Here is a 25,593-nt window from a genome sequence, read left to right as displayed (position 1 = left end):
TCCTGCCCAGATGGCAGGCAGTAAACTGTGCAAATGCTGTTTAGAGATTGCTTGTCTTGGTCTGAACAGAAACAGGAAAACTGGCCTAGTTATACTACTGCTATTAGATGCCTATAATGAAAGTAACTGACACAGGGGGAAACAATTTAAAATAAACAGGTGTTTCAAAACTGATTTAGTTATGCACATTAATTACAGAACTCGCAGCACAGATATAAGTGATTATGTCAATCTTTGTTTTTCAGGATTACAGGGTTTGCCGAATTGATTTGTACACAGAACGTGAAGGGTTGGGAATCGTGACTTCCTTTTTTGACGACACTGAAGAAACAGGGGTGTTCGGCACCACTCAGAAGACTTGTTCTATCAAAGTGCACTGGGGCATGTGAGTGCATAGTTCTGTATGAACACGTACTGCTATGAATGGAATTTTTTAAACCACTGGTTACACCTATCAGACGTGTGAGCAGGCTATATTTATTCTAGTCCTATATTTTGGTAGTATTTGTTGACAGTAGTATTAGTACATCGTTGTAATGCTTCACCCTTGGAGAGGCTGACCTCTTAAAATGTTTTGCTAGAGCCAGTTTTTCTTCTTGCATGTAGTAAAGACAGAGTAACCCTGGTGTATTTGTAGCAAATGAATGGGTTTGCCTCTCCTGCTCTTTCTCATTCAGGCAAACTTACCACAGTGAGAGTGGGGGAATGAGCTGTTAGTAGGAGATGTCATCTTACCCTTGCTTTCCTCTAAACTTGAAATCATTGTACTAAACGAAGAAAATTTTCAAGCCTTTGTGTTACAAAATCAGACTGGGTGTTATGTGTGGACTCTGGAAGGCATTTTTGTATTTCACAGTGCATTTTAATCACTGGTGATGTGGTGAAGTTTGGGACATGTCACCTGAAAATATCTAGCCATCTGAGTCAGGTGTGTAATGTATGTCATGAACTAAGCAAGCTTTTATGAGAATGGAGACCTCTGAGGAACAATCCAGACACTGTTCCAATCACAGTTTTGATAAGTTAATAAACAAACTTGTAAATTGGTACTGAAAATATGCCTCGAAGTGGTACTGGGAAAAGCATGCGGAAGAGGGAGACCACTTTCAGAAGAAGCACGAGGGTGGACTCACTTTCAGTGATGTTGGGTCCTGCAGAACATTTTACAGGATGTGCGGACCTTGGTTGATACCTGCTGGCCCTGTTGTGTTTGGGCATTGATAGCATTTGCTTTGCTGCAAACGGTCTATTTAAGTATCAGAAACTGCCCCGCTAAGGACAGGTGTTACATAGCACTGCCAAGATGTACTGAAATATGCCACATGATAGATGGGGCATTTTAGTTGTTGGACAAAATGTATTTTATCTGATCAAATCCCTACACCTTAATTTTGGAAAAAATGAAGCATTTAGCTGTGTAGGAAAATTTTAGATGTCCAAGTAGTTGGTTCTCTGACAGGACATTATTCCTGTTGAACTGCAAGCTTAATCCAAATTACATGTCTGCCAAGAGTAATGAAATCAGATATGATATTTGAGGTTGATTTTTAATTGACTTCATCTACCTCTCCATTTTATTTCTGTCCCTCAGTTAAAAGCATTATGTGAACAGTGAAATTACAAAATTTTTTGAAAGGAAGCAGAGCCTGTGCACATCTCTCAGACTTGGCCTTACTTTGCATCAGTGTGAGTGAGGTTTTTTGCACTAAATCTAAGTAAACTCTTACAGTCTTAATCCCTCTGTTGTATTTGGATCCCTTGAGGGAAGGCAGACTAATATTTGCACCAGGAAGCAAAACAGTTGAAAATAATCTTTCTCAGGTGTCAGTTCACTAGTCCAGTGTAGAAAAGAAGTCACTTCTGCCAATTGCTTGCATGAGCAATTCAGTAAATTGTTGCTCTTTTTTTACATAGAATCATAGAATTGTTTAGGTTGGTGAGAAAGTTTTTAAGATCAAGTCCGATCATTAACCCAACACTGCCGAGTTGGCCACTAAACCATGTCCCTAAGCACCGCAGCTACACGAGCATGTTGCAGGGTTTTTTTCTTTCCTTTAGTTTCCAGGCATGGCGTAGCTCACTGTGTCGGCAGTTGAGGGAGGCTCTGATTCTGAGTCACCTTGCCATGTGGGTGTGGTTGTATCTTCTTAAAGTTTCGCAGTGTTCATGCTTAATTGTTGTTTACTAAAAGCTGCCAACAAAAATGAGTCAATGCACCTTTATCTTTTGATTGTACCCTCTCCTTGGTCTTCCATGTGTCTAAATTCTTGCAGTGAAGTTAGAATCATAGGATCTTTTAGGTTGGAAAAGACCCTTAAGATCAAGTCCACCACTAAACCAAGGACAAGTACCACAGCTACATGTCCCTTAAATACCTCCAGGGATGGTGACTCCACCACCTCCCTGGGTACATCTTCCAGTGCCTGACAACCCCTTCAGTGAAGAAATTTCTCCTAATATCCAATCTAAACCTTCCCTGGTGCAACTCGAGGCCACTTCCTCTTGTCCTGTTACTTGTCACTTGGGAGAAGACACCAACACCCACCTCTCTGCAACCTCATTTCAGGCAGTTGTAGAGAGCGATAAGGTCTCCCCTGAGCCTCCTCTTCTCCAGGCTAAACACCCCCAGCTCCCTCAGCCGCTCCTCACAGCGCTTGTGCTCCAGACCCTTCCCAGCTCCGTTGCCCTTCTCTGGACACGCTCCAGCACCCCAATGCCTTTCTTGTAGTGAGGGGCCCAAAACTGAACACAGTATTCGAGGTGCGACCTCACCAGTGCCGAGCACAGAGGGACAGTCACTTCCCTAGTCCTGCTGGCCACACTGTTCCGGATGCAGGCCAGGATGCTGTTGGCTTTCTTAGCCACCTGGGCACACTGCCGTCTTGTGTTCAGCCGGTTATAGACCAACACCCCCCATGTCCTTTTCTGCAGGGCAGCTTTGCAGCCACTCTTCCACAAGCCTGTAGCGTTGCAGGGGGTTGGTGTGACCCAAGTGCAAGACCTACTGAGTGGTGTGACTACAAGATACACAATATATCAAACGTTTGGCTATAGATATCAATGAAACTAAAGCTCCTTGTTTGTTTTTGGAACTGTATGTCTGCAGTGAAACTATACCGACTTGTGCCACTTTACATCAGCTTGGAATCTGCCTTTTAAGCATGATAGAGTGATGGTTTGATTTTAACATCTTTCCGATATTATCAGACTTACACATTATGATCCCTTACATGCATAAAAGTTTGGCTGTATAAAGTGCTCCTCTTTCTGTATTTTATACTGCTCCGTGCCGCACTTCTGAGAGAACAGTAAATTTAAAAGGAAGAAATACATTGGCAACCTTATGCAGAGATCAGCAGTCTGTTTCTTTGTTTTCAGTGGGTGATTACTGGCTGAGATTTTCCTGAAAAATCTTTGAAAAACTACTGTTGCTATTCCAATCAGGAATTTTGGAAGTTGTCTTTCAAAACAGATTTATTAGCAGATACAAACCACAAGGAAGTAGATTTCTAAGGAGTTTTCAGGTTTATCTACATGTTAGTGAATAACACAAGTTTAGCATTTTCTGTTGAACAATCATTGCAACAAATCCCACCCTGGGTTAGTAGTGATCTTTCTACTTCTTGAAGATTGCTTCTGCATATTTTAAAGTTATTCTAAAAAATAATACAATGTAACCTTAGGTCTTGAAACTCCAGTCTAAATCTTGGGGTTGTCTTCAGATAAGAGAGAGTCAAATTCTTAACTCTATTGTACTGGTTTTTAGCCTGTTTGAACAAAACGGAGGCATTATTGGTGGTTCCTGCACAGGCACAGAAGTTTGCCAGTATGCCAGCTTGTAGTTGGCAGTTTTGATGTCTTTTCTGAAGTTAAGTATGTTGTCTTGTTATTTACTGTTCAGAAACATTCTGGGGGTTTTTTATCTTTTGCTTTCTTCCCCACTGCCCCCTTTAGATGGCTAATTTATGAAGAACCTGGTTTCCAGGGAGTGCCGTTAATGCTGGAGCCCGGTGAATATCCTAATTTAGCATTCTGGGAGAAGAAGGAAGCCTACATTAGGTCCATGAGGCCCTTGAAAATGGTAAAATACTGTTATTACTTGCAAGTTACATGACCCATGTTTATGTATTAGTAATAATATGTTAAGGTGGCCTGATTTTTTTGAGACTCACAAAAATGTAACTATTTAAACCCTAAAAATTTTAGTCTGTAAGATTCTTTAACTTTTGAATGCATCCATTTCTGTCTTTAATCTGCTTTCTTTACACTTGTGTTCTTCAAGGAAGGCTTCATCTTATTTCTGTCTGTGTGAAAAGTTGATGAATCTTGTACTTGCCTGTGTTGTCTAATTAAGTAGGAACAACTTATTTTTTCTTTTAATTTTTTTTTTAACAGGGTGGTCGCAAAGTTGAATTCAGTGGAGAGCCAAAGGTAAAAGTCAACATTTATTTGACTGTTCAAAGGTGTTTTATAACATGCAAACTACACACGGGTAGATAAATGTATCTTGATCATGTACCAACTACCGATGTTTCAATGGCTGGTCCAACATTTCTGTCATGTTTATGTATCCATCGCATACATATATGACAGTATTAACAGCTATCTCAGTAATGCAGATGGGTAATGAACATTCAGGTCCTCATGTTGCATCTCTAAAGGAAAGACCTTGAAGAGAATAGAGAGATCCCACTCAGTTTCATAATCTTGCCTTCTCCCTCTATGTTCCCATGCAAAAGAAACTGTCTATTTTCAGAATTTGTTACGCTCTCTGCAACTTTTCTTCTACTTCATTGCTGCTACAGGTAGTCATTTATGAGAAGCCTTTCTTTGAAGGCAGACACGTGGAATTAGAGTCGGAGGTCTTCATGCTGGATGACAAGGAATCAGAAGGAAAGACAAGACTTCCACTTAAATCAGTGGGATCCATGAAAGTACAAGGAGGAGTGTAAGTGTGGAAAAACACCAGCAATATTTCCCCTTCGGGTGGAGCAGTAATTCCATAGGTTGGAAATTGCAGTGGACAAACTCAGTAGCATTATTTTCTCTATTTTCCTAGTTTGTGGGTTTAGATATATGTCTGTGTACATTTGCAAATAAGCAGCAAAAGAACAAATTTTAGACATCTGTATCTGCTCCATAGCAACACAGAGTGGCAGTTGTCCGTTTTCACATGCAGACTCTGTTGTTGTTTAGTTGGGTTGCTTATGAGAAGCCTGGATTTGAAGGCCACCAGTACTTGCTGGAAGAAGGAGAGTATCGGGATTGGACAGACTGGGGCGGCTACGATGAAGAGTTGCAGTCACTGCGACCGATTTTTGGCGTAAGTTCCCAGAACACGTAGTAGGCATCTCCTGAGTGCCCTGCGATGTCCATGTGGCATTTTCCTTATGATGCTTCTCTTTGTTTTAACAGGACTTCACAAGCTCCCATATGATAATGTACAGTGAAAAAGACTTTGGATCAAAGGGTTCCAATATTAATGTGTTAGGAATTATTTCCAATTTGAAAGACACTGGATATGGGCTGAGGACACAGTCCATAAATGTGCTAAGTGGCGTGTAAGTGATACTTTTAATCTCTGGGGTTTTTTTAATGTGCTGTTCTTTTTGGAATTTGATAGTGTTTGCAGGTGTTTTTCAGCACTGACTTCTGATGTCTGTGTGGAGCCTTCAGATAAAGTTTTCTGCCCTTGACTGCAGAATGTGAAAAGTAAAGTGTTTGTGAACATGTACAGTAAATCGGTTTTCTTTTCATAAGACCAGATGGTCCCAGGAACTGTTGACTACTGATACACACAATATGAGATGACATTTCATCAGAGAGGTAGAAATAGCTTGTTCTCGTGGCTGTATTTTGTTTAAAAGCATTTCAACAGCAAAATTGTTATGGAACTAGTTTCCAGTTTTGAAACTAATTTCCAGGCTTCTCATGTTTGACCAGAGGCAAATTCCTTGCTCTTTCTCTCAGTCGTGTGTAAAATGGAGATAACTATTACCATGCTTACTTATGCATTCTGATATTAAGGAGACTTTAAACGTTCTGAAAAGTAACATTGCTTTTGCAGTGAATCCTATAGGTTAATAGTGTTTTGGTATTGTGGTGCTGGTTTTTTGTTTTGGTTTGTTTTTTTTTAAGCACAGTGGTTCCCGAAACTTTGCATTGGCATGGCCATTAAGATCTCTCTGTGCCACATGTGTTGTCACGTGCAGTTGATAAGCTGATGGGCTTTGCTGTTTGATTTGTTCAGTACATCAATTGCAGATTGAGTTTCACAGACTGCATCAAAGTATTTTGGAAATACAAATACTAGCGGTCATGTCTTCAAATATACAAAATTACTTAAAGTAGTAAAACCAAAAGAGTATGAGATGTATGGTCTTCAAGGCCAGGGTGGACGAGGCTTTGAGCAACCTGGTCTAGTGGAAGGTGTCCTTGCCCATGGCAGGGGGGTTGGAACTAGATGGTCTTTAAGGTCCCTTCCAACCCAAATCGTTTTGTGATTCTATGAGTCTCTCTCTCCCTGCCTGATATGCAGGTGACTTGATGAAAGCTCTGCCTTACCCAGCCACACCCCAAACCTTCCTGTGTGTTATCTGTATGATATCTCTGCAAGTTTTGTCTGGATAAAGATTGCAGAGTCAGGCTCAGTGCATTCCAGAGGAATGCTTTTAATTTGTGTATTAACATGGTGCGACAGCAGGTTTTTTTCTGCCTGGTGACCTTTGAAGCTGCTGTGTCCTTTTGTCTTCTGTAATATGCGAGGGAGATTGATGGGAAGGAGTCACCTGTGAAGGTTGGGAAACACATTGTGGGTTACCTATCATGCTGTGTAGTTGTTCTAGTAAATGTCTGGTGCAGCTGAGATAGGAATCTTACTTGAGTTTGAGTATTCTAGTAATTAAGAGTGACTTTAGTACTCTGATGGTAAGGGTGGCTAGAAGTCATTACAAACCAACCTCTTGTCCCACAGACTCTCCTGCTGCTCCTGTAATTTCACCTTGTAGTCTCTTGAAGATGTAACTTGTAGCAATAAGCTTTTTAAAAAATTGAGGTGCGTTGTTCGTAACTGGCGACTAGCACTCAGCTCTTTAATCTTCTACGACCCTTTTGTGTCCAAAGAGGTTGTGAGTGGTGGGGGGTTTTGTGGTGGTGTTCTTACCAAATGCTAATGTGTTAGAAACATCAAGTGATTCATGTTTAGTCATGCTTGGTAATAAAATAATTTATTAAGTGTTAAGAAACTGTTCAGGTATAAAACTTTTACGTATTTCCTTCCAAGAAATCAGTCATAGAATGATGAATAAACCATTGAGCAATTTCCTGAGCTGTTTAGACTGTAATGTAGATGATGTAACAGTGAACTGTGACAGATTCAGTAAAAGCTTGTCGTCATATTTTGAAGCAACCTTCCTGGTATCATATTGAAAATACTTCATTAAAAAGAAAAGTCAAAAATATAAGAAACCCTGAACCTTTCCTAGCAACTTTTTAACTACAGATACCTGGGGTAAGCAGTTATAGCCGTAACAGATAACAGATGATCTGTATTTCCCACATAATTAATTTGATTGCTCTGTAATTTAAAGGGCATATCAAAGAAAAGAAAGCCTGACACTGCAGTGCACATATTACTACTGGGCAGGTTCTAAGCTAAACTGCATCTCTAAACTGTAGGCTGAAGACAGTCCAGCTCTTCATTTGGGGAGTGAATACTTCATTTTGGGGTAATCGAGTGCTAGCTGCATTAAAATTTTCAGCTATTGTGTTTCTGGAGAATGTTTCCAAGCAATATTTTAAGGTCTTTGCTAAATGCATTGTAAAGACATTCCCCCAAGAAATATCCTAAGTTGATGAGGACTGACTTCTTTAAAAATGAAGATGTCTTGAGCATTCTTCAGATTTTTATTCTTCAGAATAAAAAAATCCAGGATATTTTATTCTGAAAATAGGAGAGGCCTTTCTTCTTCCAGGTAGGGTTTGATCTTTACTTCCAAATTGGCAGAATTTTAAGTGGCGGGAAATGGAAGTATTTGGTAGCAACGGGTAACACCCTTTACAAGTTTAAGCAAGTACTAAAATCAACTGCTGTACAATTTTGATTACCTCTTTGCTCAAAAACTCTTCAAGCTTATATTTAATAGTGATCAAAGTCACAGGAATTGCATGTTTGAAATGTGCCTTTTCTTTATCCATAAACACACCAAATCTTTGCCAAAAATACTGAAAAAGCCCCTGTCTCTTGGTTGATCCCTTTTGAACTTGGTGGAAGAAATTTTCCAGATTTGGTTTTGTGGTTTTTTAATGTAGGCATTTGTTTCACTGTGGTCCTGTAATCAGCCTGGTTTTCCCCTAATTTTCAAGTAATTAGTCTACAGTGCAGATTTGGCTGCTTCTAGCGTACATATGGATAGTGGAAGGGAAATCTCTAGGTGTTGAGTAGTTCATATATAGGAGCTGGAGTGTCGTAGATTCAGTGTAGATGCACGCGGGAAGGTAACAGGGAAAACTAAAGAGACACGAGGGACAAGGACAAACCTCCACTGGGCACTGAAAGGGGTGAGAGCCCTTAGGTACCCTGTGGGAGAACATTTCAAACAAAGCTTCTACTTCCCTCCATCTCTGAACTAACCTGAACTGACATTTGAAAAAACCTTTCAAGGAGTCACAGAATTAAAGTTTGCAGGTCCCTGGGTTACTAGCAATCACAAGCATGAAGGGAAATAATAAAAAAATCCTATTTTCTCTCTTTCCTATAAATATAGTTTTATTACCTCATCTTCTCTGTTAATCATGCAAGTGCCAGTTAATTTCCTGGTCCCTCATGGTCTATGTGATTAGCAGGTATAGGCCAATTTAAACCCATTGCCTCCATGTAGTATTTAAGCTTTAAAGATTGTGGATTCTATTTCAGACCTAAATGACCACCTGTTCCTGAAAGATTACTTTTTACAACATGGCATTTAGTTTAATGAAGGTGTTGCCATTTCTTCCATGGCTGAGAGAGAAGGTCCTTCCAGGATTTAGATAATCTGTCCTATCCTAAAATGAGTTTGAGCAATGTAAAGAGGGGGATTAACCCTCTCAGCTAGCGTTAGAAAGTGCATACGTGATGAGAAATGGCCAGTGTTTAAAAAGCTAGTTAGGTAAGATGAATCCCGAGCTAACTGTGGACAAAGCTGATTTTTGGCAAGTTATCTGTATCAGGGTTCTTTGCTGGACTGTTCTTCCAGACCCTGTTTGGAGCTGTGCTTCCCAGGCATCATACGTAGAAGGCTTTGGGGAAAGAAACTCTGCGTGTGGTGATGCCAACGACGTTATCACTGACGCTTTTCTCGACGTCTCTGTTTCCAGGGGCACGGATGGTGTAGAGGGCCAAAGGTCTCCAGCACCACCCTGCCAGCAGTCTGGGATGAGGCTGTTGCTCAGCCCAACTAAGGCAGTTTGTAGAGCTGGGGGTTACAAAAACTGTTGTGTTAGGAGAACTCGCTCCCTGTGGGGCAGGGTGGTTGTTGCCATGCTGCAGAGCAGTACTCGAGTTCTTGTGGTGCCTGGCAGCTGGGATGTGACTCTCTGGCTCAGATGGGGAAGAGACGTCCTGCTCTCCAGGCCTTTCTGTTAAGTCAGAAGTTGGATTAAGGCAGTGCTCCTTCCTAGGGGATAGTCTTGAGGTCTGACAGGTGTAGCTGGGACTGAATTCAGCTGCCTGTCCTTGATGATGTTGCTGCTTTCGGCAGCTTGTACAGGCTTCTGAATGAAGTGAAGAAGCACAGGTATTTCACCAAGAAGCCCTGACTCAAGAAACTCTCTAACCCATGGGCTGACGTGCATGGGAGAGTGGTACTTAAATCCCATTGATTTCAACATTAAATATGTGCAAGTGAGATAATGACTACTTCTGTGTTCAGGCTTCTTTTGAGAGGGAGGGGAAACGAAATAACTGCTATCCAGAGATTCTTAGGAGGCATCTGGCATGGTTTATCATTCACTTAATAGCAGAAACACTTGTTTGCATGGACGTCAATCAAGTTAAACTGTCAGGCACTGTAGTTGTACCCTGGCATTTGCACATTTCAAAATCTAATGAATGTCTGCTGAAGAAATGGGTTATGGAAACCTCATTTTCAGTTTTTGGTATGTGGCATACAGGTATAGACACATCTGAGACATTTGAACTGTCTGCTCAATTTATTGTACGTCTAAGTCTCTGATGAATTACTGTGAGGTGACTTTGAAATGTGCCTTGAAATATGCCCTAAGTAATTAGTGCATAACAGGTTAGAATAATTGATTATGTCTGAGGCAAACCAATAGATGTGAATAGTGATAAATGTGAATCACCATATTAGAGTTTGCCATGGACAGATAACACAAAGCTCATGCTCTCAGCGTGTGCATGTTGATGCAGCTTTATTTCAGTTTGACGTTATCCCACTTCTTATATCTGCAGATACCCTGGCATTTGTTCTTGGAATAAAACTGCATATTAATAGAATCCAGTTTCTTGACACACATAGATCATGTTATGGTGAATTTAGATGGTGAGAGTTAGCCTCCACTGCAGATTAGAAGTTCTCTATCATTTTACTGCTTTAAGATGTGAAATTTTTTATTAGTGTTGAAACTCTGTAAGAGTTTCTGGAACTGGAAGTGAGGTTTGGCATAACCAGGTATACACTCATTATTCAACGCATTGGCTAAAATGAAAAGCTGGTTGACTCTGAGTAGAAGACTATCTTGTAGAACCAGGAGCCAGCAAGATGTCCTGACCCCTGTGTAAATATAATGGATGAAACTCAGCTCTACTGTGGCCAGTTCTAATATCAGCACTCAAAAAAAAAAAAAAAAAGAAAAAAAAAAGATGAGTTTAAAAAAGAACCAGGATGTAATTATGGGAAAGTTTGGGAAGTCTAGCAGTGAAAGGCAACAGAAGTTATGTAGGTTATCACAAAACCGAAGGTAGTGCCAATGTGGGAATACTTTATCTGGGCTTTCAGTGTCGAGCCAGGGTTAGACCAAGGCCATAATAGAACGTTTATTGACTCTGCATAGCAAGGCTAGCTGATAGCAGATACTTCAGACTAGAAATCAAGCTCTGTGGGGATAATTGAATCTTGGAGAGAGATAAGTAGTGATTTGGTTGGTTTTCTAATACTTCAGGTGTGTATCTGAAAAGTCCAGTGTCTTGCAAAAAGGCGTATTCTGACTGAGACAGAAGTTACAGGCTTGATACAGAAATCTGAGTCTGTGGCCTGTGTCAGGCATGAGATCTGTCTGAGCAGTTAGAACAATCCCTTTGAATTCAAATGCATTAATCTGGTAAAATTTGTGATGGCTTTCATGCTTATCTTTCAAGGATGTTTTTCCTGCTCATGTCTGTGTTTCCTAGCAGGGAAGAGCCTGCTCTCATTAGCACATATGCCTGTTGCTACTCAGCCTTCTGCTAGAATGTGTTTGCTTCAACACAACTGAACTGTTGCAGGAAACATAATCAGTGTTCCTGTCTTTACTGCCCAGATGACTCTGAAAGTTAGTTTTATCCAAAACACTGTATTCTGATACCTATCTCTTTTTCTAGAAAAGAACTTGATCTAGATAAAAGAACAGAATTGTGAAACATCTCAAAATACTCTTACTGCAGACAGCTTTTAAGATATCTAACAGATGGTGTATTTGAACTTGTTGCCTGCTTTAGCTAATTCACTCTGATTCATATCGACACAGCAGGGTGAATGGAAATGGAATTTCTGTGGGTTTTGGAGTATCAGATACACAGGTTTGTTTAGGGTTTGAATAGCATCACAGCTGAGCTTGAAGGGAGAAATTTTTTTTTGTTCTTATATCAAGACAGTAAGGAATATACGCATCTGTATTTCGGAAAAGTAGTATGACTTCTAACCCATCACCTTCTTCTGTCTCTCGTAGGTGGGTGGCTTATGAGAATCCTGAGTTCACGGGGGAGCAGTATATACTGTCTAAAGGGCTATATCCCAGCGTGGAGGCATGGGGGGGAAAGAACTGCAAAATATCTTCAGTTCAACCCATAATGATGGTAAGAAGTTAATTCTGTACTTTTTTGTAGTGTCTCTCATGCATTTGGACTCTTTCTATCAAATTCAGTTTATTTATATTCTTTAAACAATAATTAGAATAATTAAATTAGTAAACTTTTGTATGCTTGTTATTTTACCACTGTTTAAAATATTTTTCCCCCTTTTGCAGGATGTTGTTGGAAGCAAAAGGAGTAAAGTCAAGGTAAGATACTACTTTAAGTGCATGGAACATACTGTGTAGTGCCTGCAACATATAAATAAAGCAGTGGTTTTATGTCTGTTGTAACACCCAGGTATTTGCATAGATGGTTGACTAGTTAGACAAAGAGTGAGAACTGTAGGTGGAGGAAGGCTGCTTTCCAAACCTCTTAAGTAAGGTGCATTAAGGCCCAGGGAGGGTGGGATTTAATACAAAACTGCCAGCAGAACTCTCTCAGGGCACAGGCAGTGTTTTGGTTCAGCAAGTGAGCTGTTTTGGGGTGTTCCTTCTGAGGAGCTGGAGCACACAGCCCTCTGCGCAGGGGTGTAGGTGCCTGGATTCTGTTGCCTAGGCGAGGGCCTTGCAAGTTAGATGATGTTGTTCGTGGTGCAGCTGTGACTTAGTTCCTTTTGAATCTCATGGTGGTTGCACTTTAAGAGAATCTTGTTCACTCACAAATCCTGCTGAGTTGTGCTTAGAAGCTCGTGCCGCCTTTGTCAATAAGTAAGCGAAGGCAGTGGCAGAGAGAACTTGTCTGTTCAGTGGGTTAACACGTTTTTACATTGGACTGTCTCCCATGTGCAAGTACTAATACGTCGTGTTGACGGTGAGGCTAATGGGCGGCTTTTGTCATCCTTTCATAATATTGAACCTTTTGCATGTTTATCCCTGTACAAAGTCGCTTCTGTTTTCATTTTAGTCAAAATGGTAAGTATGTCATGGAACTAAAAACTGGGGAGATAAGTCCTAGCGGTCTCGTTTTTCATTCTTCATTAGTAGCACACCTCACTGGAAGCACAGGGATAACGTACAAACTGTGGGGAATAAAAATCCCAAGGTTGCTTGTTTTCAGCTGTGTGCATGAAAAGCTATTTGCACCTATATATTCCATTCTTATTAGGACCTTATCCTAAGGAAACCAAGAAGTAATGGCTTGTAGTCAACAAACTGCATCCCTCGTCAGCATGTTCCTCTTTGGAGAACGTTGTACATGCCCACACTCGTATCTCTGTTAAGAGTGAATAAAGCTGGTAGGCATGTGATAATGACTTCTGTGTGATCAGAGTTAATTATCCTCTAACTAAATTAGCAGGTGTGCTGCTTAGAAATTTTTTCTTTCCTTTTTAACAAGGACAAAAGACTCTGGATGACTTATCCTCTCTTATCCTCTGAGCAGAGAAAGAATAACTGACTAGAGCTGTAACAGACACATAAAGCCCATCTACCCTGGGAATATATACCATGCCTGTTGGCATGCTCTCAGAGTACTTCGCCAAGATTATACACCATTCATGATCTGAGAGACAGTTTTCATTTAATGGGAAGAGTATGTATTTTGGAGATTAAATGGATTAATAATCTAAACCAAAACCATTTATGGCCCTTTAGTAAAGATGTGCCTATTCTCGCCATTTTGTGGGAATTTAAGAAGTCGTATCCAGCAGATAGTCCAAGGAGGTATCTTTGTTAGTGTTTGTTTTAATTATTTTGCATGTTACTGAGGGATTTACAGCCAGGAGTAGTTTTTGGTATTGCTACCTTGCTGTCTTGAACAAGGATTGTGACACTGAAGAGGTAATAAAAATACATGTAACTGAGGAAGTGTGTGTGTTTTAAGTATGTTTAAGTGATGTAATTATAGAAGTAATGGTAGAGATCTATTACCGAAGGTTGAAGAATGAATTGTTTTTAAATATGTTCATAACTTTTTAAAGGTCCAGTTATTTTCAGAGCCTGAATTCAAGGGTAACTGCCAAGTATTGGAAAAAAATACAAGATGTATTGATTCATTTGTTGTGAAGTCTTCAAAAATTTTAGATGGCAGGTAAGTTTTATTGAATGAATATTGCAAAATCACTAAAATGGTGAAAGTTCTAAAAAAGCAAGCAGCTTTCTAACACCTGAAGTGGTTCCCTATGTGAGGACTTAAAAGAACAATGCTTTGCAGTATAAACATCAGTCTTTAGCTTGTCAGGACAAAGCATTGTAAATAATGTTTCTGTTGATAGCTCTTGCTAGTGTTTCTCAGTCTTCAGCATAATTTTACCAGAACAGAATTCTTAAGAGGCGATATCTTCTTCCTCCTGTAGCTGCATAGTGTATGACGAGGAAGAATTCTCCGGTAACCAGTATGTGTTAGAAGAAGGAATCTATCCTGATCTGATGGCAATGGGTTGTTCACCCCAGGCGGTTCTAAAATCTTTACGGATTATAAATATTGTAAGTAAAGCTACTAGAAATACTGTAAAGGTAAAGTACAACGATGACTCTGACCTCCCCTTTTTTTGCAACAGGAAAAATGTTAGGGGTGCACAGACCACGGAAGAGTATTTCTATGTACATTTTTTTTTTTTTTTTCTATGCAGTAGCAGTGAAATGCCCTAGCTGCAGTCAGTTTCTTTGACCTCCGTGCTGTTTTTGCCAAGGAGAGGACATCACAGAAGCAGCTGCCTGGGATCACTGTTCTTAATAACAGATTATAAAAGGAATCCTGTAAAAAGTCAAGGATGTGTCAGACTCTCTGTCTCCCAGTAGGAGAGACCACTTAGAGTGGGTTGAGAAATGTCAGTAGGACACTATGAAGAAACATCTCTCCTGTGGACCTTGTTTTTAATGCATATTGAAAAAGCAGACTTACCTGAGCCACTTTGCATGAAATACGTGTAATTATAAAACACTATTGCTATCATCAGGGAAATGTAATTTGAGTTAATCACGAAATAATGCACCCTTCTAGATAAAGTAAAGCAACACCCAACGCCATTTGGCAAAATCAGACAGCGTTGTGGTTACGCGTGGTGGATAGACACTAAACAGCATTTACATGTTTTGTAACTCAGCAGTGGTGAGGGACGAGTTTGCTCAAGCCTATAACCAATCATTATCATGGATCACTTGGGGAATCTACAAGTATCTTTTAAGATCAAAGTAATTAGTAGTAAAATGTGGTCAAGAATCCAGGAACTTACAGCAATATGAAGAGATGGTACTAATTTCAAAAAAGGAGGAGTACCCTATTGACTCTCATCTTTGAATTTGGCAACTTTATTGCACTCCACTGTAATTCTGGTAACGAGTCAGTGATGTAGCAGTTGACGAACTAAAATGTGTCATCCTCTTTCATGTCTCTGGAGCATTTTGATGTAGAGTGTAAACAAACATCTGCAGCAAGCATGTCTGCCTTCTGAACGCTTTGGCTGTCCAGCAGACAGATCCTATTAAAAGCAATAGAAGTGTTTCTAGCCAAGCTTAGTGGGTGATCACCGTGAATTAAAATAGGGTCTTTTGTACATGTCAGTATCGAGTTCTTGGGTTTAAAAGGCTTGTTTCAAGCTGGAAAGGTCAGATTACTTTTGGAAGATTTATCGTTAGTGACAGAGACTATTGAGTTAAAACAGCTAAATGCCCGTTCTGTGCCTTTTTAAGTTCTTACAACTTCTGAAACTTGTTCTAGCCCTAAAATTTATCACACTTCAGGCAATAGCAGAGAGCTGCATCTGTCTGCAAGTCACGTGCTGCTGCGTCCTTCTTCAGAGGCTTCCTACCTGTGGAGAAGGGGAAAATGGGTTGCTTTGCTCAGCAGTTTATTAGACAACCAGAATACAGAGAGTAAGAATTTAGGTGGAAATGATCATATTATACCGTTCTTTTTTCATAATTTTACAAAAGCTTGAGCCTTCTTATTCTAGATACTGGTTTCACCTGTCAGATTTATTTTTGGGAGTGTTCTTTTTGGCAGTGCCGATCTTCATTCCTCCCCACCATCTGCTGTTCCTGTAACTTTCCTCTTGATTTTTCTGTGACATTTCTGTACAAGAAGCACCTTTGCTATTTTAATATGTCACATTACTATACTTAGTTAGTTTAACTCCCCTTTTCAGGGATCCGTTTCTAAGGGACCATAAAACAAGGAAATGAAAGGGATCTAAACCTGGAAGCGAAAGCTAGAAGGACTTTTGTGCATGAGCTAAAGGTTTTGAGGTTTTTATACCCCTGTATGTTTGCTTGATTGTGCTTGCTTGCATGCTCCACATGGTTGTACTGCCAGCAGAAAATAGCATTTTTCCTTCTTGAATGTGCTACGTGTTCTTTTTCCTGAACATACTATAAAAACAACTGTGAATATGATTTATGCTTCAACAGTCAGGCTGAAAATACTCTGTGAAATAACTAATGTAGGTACAGGTGCTCTGTGAAGTGCAGTACATGGGAAGTACCCAAAGAAAACTCATGAGCTGACCTTGCACTTCTCTCTGTGGGGAACGTTTTATGTAACAGTGTTGCTGCTGAATCTCAAAAATGCCCAGAGTGGAAAGAAGGTGTGGCAGAAAATTGGAGGATTTCCTTTCCTGGCTGTGTGTTTTCTTTCTAAGTAGATTATTTCTGAAGCACTGCATATGGCTTCAGGGTTGCTGCCTGACCAGTTGCGTGTCTCGGAGTGCAGGTCTGTCAAAGGGATCAGAGACACCAGGACATCCTCGTGGTGCGACTGTTCCTGTTGAGCTCTTTCACCTGTGATGAGACATGACAGTCTTAACTAGTGTTAACCTTTCATGGTGGGGATGAGCATCCTCTGATTTTGCACTAAGCTGAAAGGCCTCTCCTGGCATTTTCCTCAGCCTAGCAGCGTGCGTGTGGTCAGCTGCTGTGCGATAACCTGGACTGCTGCAGATGTAATGGTGACGCTCATCCAGCGTCGTCATCCGGGCCCTTGAACATCTAAAGGAAGATGAAAGAGGAATTTAAGCACTATCTAGAAATTGGTAGATGTGAGGTCTTGCCTAACAAAGTCACAAGGAAGCATGGATATCTGCTGCCATGTGTGTATGGAGCCACCTCTGCCTTGGAGGGCCTGTTTCCATGCCTGAGGCCAGATGGGAGTGTGTCGAGACTCCACGTCATGTCGGGCGTTGCTGATCCAGCTGATGTGTTCTGAGTATGCTGAACCAGGAAGAAGGAGCTCTTCTGGCTGTGGTGGTGGCTTTATGCCGCGGTTGCTGGAAGACTTGCGAGAAAGGGAGTGTCATGGTCGTTTCTGTCTATTGGCGTAAACTGTAACACCAGGGCTCTCGGGCTTAATTGGCTTTACCCTGAGGGATTTCAAACCCTTACCTCCCAGCTTCCAGGGAAGGGCCTTCATTGTGAGAGGTTATTTCCAGTCCACAGATGCCTTGCCATGCAGAAGTCCAAAGTTTGTTATCCAGAAGACATTTAAAATGGATTCAGTGATGCAGGGAGCTTCATGTGGGCAGAATCCCATTGACACCAGAAGTGTTTTGACAGAGAGGGAGAAGAATCATCTCCCCACGGCAGTTTGGAGGGTTTGGATGTTAGAGTTTTTGGTTGAGTCATGAGTTTCACCTTAGAATTACGAATCTTGAAGCTTTTGTCTAGTCAGAGATTGATGTTGCCATAACCTACTAGAAGAGTTAAAAATGAGAGCAGCAAGTGATAAGCAGTGCTGACAAGGCTGTCATCATTTGAAGATGAAAATTCCTACAATGAGTGGGGTTTAGTGCAGTGGAAGTGGTATATGGCATTAATGAAAATGTGTTTTAAAACGTACTTAAGGTGCAAGAATCAACCACAGAGACATTTGTGTGTGCCTTAAGATAAGGAAGTTTTATGTTCCATGCAAGAGGATCCCTTGTGTGTTTTGTATAAGGGCTTTTTAATTAATTTTTTGTTTATTTTAAGTTACCGGTTGCAGAGCAAAAATATTATTCAGGGTCTTTGATCTTAAACAAGAAGAAACCTCTGAAATAACAGGGCTGTGTGGATTTATGATGTTCACAGTCACCATCTGGAGTTCTAACATCCTTTAAAGGTGCTCATCTTCCTTTTGCAGGAGCTGTCTGAGCCATGCATAGCTCTTTTTGAAAAGGTGGGTTTCCAAGGAAAGAAAATCGAATTCAGTACGGAAATCTTCAATCTCCAGTTCCTGGGATACAGTCCTCGAATAGCTTCAGTTCAAGTCCTTGGTGGCATGTAAGTTTAAAATCACTTTTTGATTCTTTAGAATGATGTACTTATTCAACAGAAAAATCACAGGTGTTAGAAACCAGGGAGTATAAATTTAGAATCCCCTAATGCATGCAGTTTCTTTGTACAGAACCTTGGCACATCCTGTTTCAACAATGTGCTTTCACTGTCTGGTCCTCTGTGCTAGAAGTTGAAATGATTTTGAATAAAGCTCACAAGGAAACTGGTGTCTTCTCTCATGCCATGTTAGAAATGCCAGCTCACGTAGCATCCTTACACCACCTTCTGTGCTCTTGGTGTAGGTCTCAATCATTCAGCTTGTGATCTGATAAGTTCAAAACATTTTAATCAGTCTTCACTTTCATCCTTTTCCCTAGATGTTATGGACACAGTGGTACAGTCAGATCATGATCTGGCCCCTTTTGGCATTAGTAATAATCCCTTTTACTTCAGGAATTGGGTCAGGCCCTTGGGTGTAAATCTAGTAGTTATATTCGTTAGCTGTTTTTAAGCAGTTGTGTTCTCTAAATTTACTTTTGAAGATCGTGTAAAAAATAGTCTGTGAGGAAGCTTAGAAATTGTCTGGAAGCATTTTGAAACTACTGGTTTCAAAAACTGCCTCAAATTACTGTTTGAAAACTTCTTCCAGTGCAGCAGATCTGTTACATTTCTCTTTTTGCATGTGTTCCTGTTGCCAACCTCCACCTCTAAGATACTTGCCCCAGGTATTTCCTAACTTGAAAAATGTGACTTATTTTTTAACTTTTTAAAACGATAGATCCGTGTTACTGTTGCTTTGCATTTAAATGAGTTCTTCTGAAGAGGTGAATCTCCAAGGTGTGTGCTAGAGAGATGCTGTTGGATAGCTTAAGACTGCCCTCAAGTGGAGAGCCAAGACCAGGACCCATCTTTCCTGGATGGGTCCAGGAAACTTTTCCCCATCTGGATGAGATTTCCTTGGCACACTGGGCTGAAGTTTGAAACATAAAGGTCCTAAGAAAAGAATACGTGCTCTGTATTCGTAAGTTTCTGGAGATTTTTCAGTGTCTTCACCATAATCAGAAGGTAGTTGATTCTCACTTTCCATAACATGAAGTCAAACATGAAGTCACTTCTTTGCCAAGAGCCTGGTTACTGTGATTGCAGGTAGCAGTGTTGTGAATTGCATGCATTTCCTCATTGATTCCTGGAAACGTATAGGGTGTGATAGGAACATTCTGATTGCATTGTAGTAGTGTCAGCTGCTTAAATGTGTCAAAATAGAGGTTTGAGAGGGTCCTTACCCCTACTGCCTCCTTTATTGAACGGGTTTTTGTCTCCTCTTCCTTTGCTACGTGACATCAGTTTATAGTTATCTTAATTTCATACCTGGGGATAGATGTGTATGAGGCTGTGGAAAAAGCACCAAAATTAAGGTGAGTGTGCTTCTCCTGGATATAAATGTCTGCTGACAAACCAGTCAGAGGCAAGGAGGTAACAGGAAAATGTGTGTGCTGAGTATTCATGTTCACAAAAACCTATGGCCATTGGACAGTCCCAGCAGATCAGCGGGAGAAAACTCAACGAATTGCACTGTATTGCAGCCTGTTCCAAAGTCTAGTTGTGATTCACTGCCTGTGCCAATAGGAGAGACGCAGAAGTCTGGTTCTGACAGGCTGCTCTCAATGTGATTGTCAGCGTGGTTGGATGTGTGCTAGGGAATGCTAAACAAAATCTTTCTATATGCTTTTCTCTCTCTCACATCCCCCCCCCCTCAACTTTCCCCACCCTTCAGTTATTTGAAAAGAAGGGTGTTCTGAAAGAAAACCTCTATCAAAATAGCCTGGAGAATTTCACCCTGTTGCAGTTCCAGTATTTTCTTCTTGCATTCCGCATCCCTAGTAGTTCTTTCCCATGTGGGTCAGGCCTGTGTTAAGGTACACAGACCGCCTAGTTCTGCACGCGCAGCAATGTAGCACGTGTCGCATACGCCGCAGACGCAGCATATACCGGTGTGCCCCTTGAGGGGTAACACCACCTGCTGAAAACAGATGTTATTTAAAAGTGGGGTTTGCCCTTTAAGGCAAGAAAATGCTTTGTTTCATTCAGCTTGAAATTGTTATGTAACAAGACTTTAGAATGTGAACTCTAGTGTACTACTCATCTTAATGCACTTGATCCAAATTGGGACCCGGTTTTAAAAAGAAGGTTATTTGCTTTCTAAAAGTAACCACTACAACTTTGTGGGACAGATTTCCTTGACTCCAAAGCAGGACTTGGCAGTAAAAGCATTTTTTTTTTCTTCTTTTTTTCCTCACAGATGGATACTTTATGAGCACAGTAATTACAGGGGGCGTCAGATGTTGTTGTCACCGAATGAAATTCCGGATTGGTATAAAGTGAGTGGCTATGACCAGATAGGTTCTCTGAGACCTTTACTGCAGGTGAGCACACTCTGACGTGAGGCTGCCAAGTACTAATTTATATTTTGTAATGCGGTTGGGGGGATATTACAGAGTTGAAAGCGATGTTACAGTCTTGAGGGATCTGGGAAGCTTCAGTTATGGCAACTGTGTAAAGAAATTGCTTTACAGTGTTGCTTGTTAATAAAAGCTATTGGATTATGCTGCGTGCTGTGCAGTTCTACTGCTTAAACTGTTCATTAAGCATGTTTGAAACTGAAGTATAGAAGACAGCATATAAGGGTTAGCGAAATTATTTTAACAGGTACTAGCTGTAACTACTATATATATGAATTATTTTAAGCTGTAGTGCCCGAACTGGTCACTGTCCTACTGTCTGTACTATCTGCATTATTTATGGAACAACAAGAAAATTGGTCAACAAAATTGGATCCTTCAGTTAGAGGTGATTTTATGTTGATTCGTGGGGAGAGGCCTTCGCTGCTTATTACTTGGCAGAATAATGTGCACATTAATGCAGAGCTTAGTGTCCTTTTCATTTTGTCCTCTAAATAAAGACTGCATGATTTGGCCCAGTGGTGCAGCAGTCCTGCAAGCTTTAACACTTCGGCATCTTGCTGAGATGTATTTTGTTGAGGAAACAGCTTTTTCTAAGTCAGAGATTGCTTGTACCTGTAAGCGTTTGCTTGCTGTCACAGCCTTGTCTTTGTGTAGCCCTAAGCAGAGCTGGGAATGTGTTTTGACTGCTCTGGCTGAGGGCTTGTCTAAACAGAAACGTTGATGTGTAACAAGCCGCCGCATGAATGTGCAGTGTAATACTTGCTGCCAGTGAGAAAAGCAGCACTGCACAAGTGCACCCTTGGTGAAAGCCAAGAGCATTTATACAAGAGCTCAGCAGAGAGAAGCTGGTGCTGCTCTGAATCAAACGTGCTTAGCTGTCCACTGTGTGCTGATCTCCATGCACAGGAAGGCCTAAAACTCTCCATGCAGAATGGCGCGTTCACGCAGCTCGGCTTGTCCTAGACGTTTGTGGACTTTGGAATTAAATTCTAAAATAGAGAAGTTCAGCTTTCTGAAAGAAAGAGGGGAGGCACGGGGTTCAGCACTGAACAGTAATTGCTGTGACGTTAACCAGGGCAGGACGTGTTCGGCACTGAGACTGTGGTTAGAGTTGTGTTGTTTTCTGCAGAAACGTGTGTACTTCAGGCTTCGAAACAAGGAAACGGGAAAATTCATGTCAGCTGATGGAAACTTAGACAATCTGAATCTTCTTAGAATACAGGTTGCAGAAGATACAGACTCAGATGACCAAATCTGGGTTTATCAAGATGGATTCATAAGGTGTCGGGTGAGGTTCACGTTCAGTGTGAATTTTCTTTTCCTCTCCAATAGTAGGGCTTTCTGTTTCTACTGTATCAGCTTAATCCATTTTACAAGCTTATTCTGTTTCAGCTCTAATACTATCTTTTTGGTTTGTGTGTTTTTTACACTTCTTTATTGAACTCTAGCTTTTTCAGGAGGTGCAAACTAGTTGTGTGATTCGTTTTTTTGATGTAATTGAAATTTTGAGAGATTTTAGTTACGATTTACTTTTCCCTTGAAGAACAGTAGCCTTGTAGGTGCAGTCAACACCAGAATATCATCGTCTTGCTGTTCATGAACTCCTTTGTGATACGTGGAAGTATCGTGCCTTCTTTCTCCACAGTGAAAATTCCACACAAGCGTCAAAGCAGGGGAGACCTTTTAAAATGCAGATCCTTCCTTATAATGTTTTGGAACTGTGCATACCTCGTGGTAGGCTGATCAGTGTAATGTAGGCTATATCTTCTTCTGCATTCAGGCAAGACTAAAGATCAAAAGCCTGAAGAGTAGGATTTTGGGGTTTTATTTGTTTGGTTGTTGTTTTCCTAGTTATCCCTTTATTTGTCAAATTCGTCCCTTTTCCATTCCTCTGTACAAGTTTCCAAATGAAGTCCTACTTTTCTCACAGTCCATAGAACTGATCACGTGCGAATTGTCATCGAGGTGAGCAGAGGTATGGCAGTTCATAACACTTAAGCATGATCACCCTTAGGTAGGGATGCCGGCCCAGGAAAATTAAGTTACTTTAATACTGTTAAACACCTTGACTGCAAAGAATCATGTGAACTTTTTCTATAGGATTGTATAACTTCAAAGGAGCCATTTATAACTATGTCATCTGTGCTGGAGGGAAAATCTTACTGTTAATAAGCTAAGGCATTGTTTGGACATGTTTACAGGACACACGCAGTGGTAAAAAGGATTTACGTAGACAGCAGAATGGTGCAAAGTAAGCTGAAAGCTTTAATGTCACACACAAAGGACTTGTCTCTCGACAGGGCCCCTCAAACATTTCACTGAAAGCATTCATATCGAGACAGGGTGGCATTATGTGGCTTTGGATAAATACTCCTGGGTTTTGTCCCCATCTCTCTGTCTCATAAAGCAGTTTTTCTGCACAGAAAACACACGGCTCGTGCTGTACAGCCATCAGGTAGCGTAGTGTGGAGTGCAAGCTGGCAACGTTGGTCTGTCAGAGCTCTGCCATCTTTCTCCTGAATGGCAGAAAAGGTATTTTGCACAAAAAAAAGGTTTTCACCACATTTTAAAAAGAAAATTAAGCGAGTGGGTGGGTGGGTACGTGCACAGAGACAGACACAGGTCATTGGAAGAACTTGTGCCTTTTTTCCCGTATGCTTAGGTCATCTCACTGAGTGAGTCACGGTACCTTGAGGTGTGCCTGAGGTTTGCAAGGAAGGGCTGTACTGGGGAGGTGGGATAACCAGTGAGCAGGATATGAAAGTCATCCTGCTCACTTAGTCAGAAACAGAGATGAACAGCAGATACGATTCAAGTCTCACTCTTGGTGAGTTTCTGGGAGATGGGTGAAGGCAGTGGCCAGGGGACCTAATGTCCTGGAGCCTCCCACGTCCCACTAGAGAACAGTTTTAGATACAGATGAGACTTGCAGAACTAAATCGGCCTCCTTCAGTTCTAGGGTATGATAGTACAAAGCAGTACTTTTTCAGAACCGGATATTTAATAATTTAGGGCCACATCAGCAATGGGAGATGGGTGTTTGTTTAATCTGCCACTGAAGTTGGTTCAGAAGTTACAGGGTGGCGTAAGGGGATCTACTGAAAACCACTGTTCACACAGAATAATTAGCATACCACTATTACAGCCTTAATGTTCTTTTTAATTTTTGCCAGTTCATTTTTTAAGACATTTGCACAGCTTTGAAATCTAGTAACACAGGTGACTGAGAAAAAGAATACAGAACAAAGAAGGAAATATTATTGTGACACACTGTGAAATTCATACACGCGATACTGGGCACTTATGTCCTTTATCTCAAAAGGCTATTGCAGAACTAGAAGTGATTAAAGACTGAAAAAAAGGATGTGAAGAGGAGATGGAGAGCTTCTATGCAAGGAAGAGACGAAATATCTAGGACTTTTTAGCTTGCAAAGGGAATAGTTTGAGGGATGATATGATTGGAGTCTCTGCAAACAGCATGGACAAGACATCCCTTAAAATGATGGGGAGAGAGGAGAGCACCTGATAAAACTAGTAGTTGCCTATCAAATTATTTATTTTTAACAGGACTAGTGAAAACTTGGAATGGCTTGCCACAACAGGGTTATGATACAGAAGGGTGTTCATGTAAAAGGGTTACACTGAGTCACTACTCACTGAGATCACAGATTCACATACAGGACACAGACTGTTGGAGTATTAAAGGTCTCAGCCTTGCATGGAAAAGTCTCTGGGCTGGAAATTGCTGTAGACTGGGAGAGATTACCAGGAACGTACTGCATACAAGAGCAGAATGAACGTAACCTTCCATGGCATCTGTTATTGGCCACTGCTAGAGGCAGGTGCTAATTGTACCTTTCGATGTGATACAGCATGGTTATTTTAATGCTCTTATCTAGTGGAGAGTGTCAGCAGAAATAGGAACAAAAGAAAAATAAGCAGTATTGAGTTTGGGGGCAAAAAATACATTCCTTTAGGGAAAGTAGTTCCTAGATTCTCTTCTCACCTGCTGACATCTCTCTGATTAAAAACCACTGGATTCTAGAAGTAAGGCTGTTTTGAATAATTGCTGTTGCCTTTCTGATGACACAGATGGCAGAGGATTGCTGCTTGACAATTGTTGGGAATCTCATAACTCCTGGCTCTAAACTCGGTCTGTCATTTGAGCGGAACGAAGACAAACAATATTGGCATATTAGTCCCGATGGCAGGATTTATAGCAAGATGAAACCCCAGCTGGTTTTAGATATCAAAGGTAAGCAAATGTGTTATCTCATTACATTGTGTCTTAATTACATGGTATTTACAGTGGGATAGGCACTGAACGTGCCTATAAATTAAGGACGGTGTTGTAGTTACTTTAATCTAGAATCAAAAAAGACCCGATTAGCTAGTCTGACCTCCTGAATGATACAGGCCCTAGGACTTCATTTCATTTTTCCTACATGGAATTTAGTAACTCAGTACTTGCTTATCTTGTATTCCCAGTGTCCACTCACTGTAGATATCCTCAGTTAATTTTACATGGCACTGGCTGATGTGAATTTAATTATTTAAAATGCTGAAGCAAGAAAAACCTAACTTCTTATTAACTTTAATTTGTATAGAGCAAATTTTCTTACGTAGTAGTGGTAGGTGCAATAGCCAAAGGATCTTAGGAAAGCGAAGGCAGGCTTGTACACTGATGTGATTAGAAGGAAAAAGTTTTTCCATTTGTTTATTAATGGCTAAACCTTTATTGTGAACATGAGATTCTGCCACAGCAGCCTGAGGTCTGTGCGCACTCGATATGTGTGTTCACAGTCGCTGTTGTCACAGCAATTTGATTCATGTAGATAGTGTTTCTGAACTTCGGTTTCATAGAAGGTCTGAAAAAGGGATGCCATCCAGAGGGACC

At 40.8% G+C, this 25,593-nt stretch overlaps 1 protein-coding gene across 1 annotated transcript in view; it reads left to right on the top strand.

Annotated features, from left to right (window-relative positions):
* Positions 1-24,951, top strand: part of AIM1 (absent in melanoma 1) — a gene marked incomplete at both ends in the record, with an annotated part of 31,170 nt that extends 6,219 nt beyond the window's left edge. Inside the window, 14 exons of the mRNA XM_010156049.1 lie at positions 246-385; positions 3,955-4,081; positions 4,396-4,431; positions 4,806-4,948; positions 5,197-5,323; positions 5,416-5,561; positions 11,926-12,052; positions 12,223-12,255; positions 13,968-14,077; positions 14,343-14,472; positions 18,101-18,240; positions 20,534-20,657; positions 21,826-21,984; positions 24,789-24,951. Coding sequence (XP_010154351.1) covers positions 246-385; positions 3,955-4,081; positions 4,396-4,431; positions 4,806-4,948; positions 5,197-5,323; positions 5,416-5,561; positions 11,926-12,052; positions 12,223-12,255; positions 13,968-14,077; positions 14,343-14,472; positions 18,101-18,240; positions 20,534-20,657; positions 21,826-21,984; positions 24,789-24,951 — 1,705 coding nt within the window. The remainder of the gene's footprint in view (positions 1-245; positions 386-3,954; positions 4,082-4,395; positions 4,432-4,805; positions 4,949-5,196; positions 5,324-5,415; positions 5,562-11,925; positions 12,053-12,222; positions 12,256-13,967; positions 14,078-14,342; positions 14,473-18,100; positions 18,241-20,533; positions 20,658-21,825; positions 21,985-24,788) is intronic.
* Positions 24,952-25,593: the final 642 nt, after the last annotated feature.

The sequence above is a fragment of the Eurypyga helias genome, unplaced genomic scaffold, assembly GCF_000690775.1.
Source record: "Eurypyga helias isolate BGI_N326 unplaced genomic scaffold, ASM69077v1 scaffold3577, whole genome shotgun sequence".
Lineage (NCBI taxonomy): Eukaryota > Metazoa > Chordata > Aves > Eurypygiformes > Eurypygidae > Eurypyga > Eurypyga helias.
The sequence above is the reverse complement of the archived record's forward strand: the minus strand, read 5'-3'. Positions and strand labels throughout refer to the sequence as shown.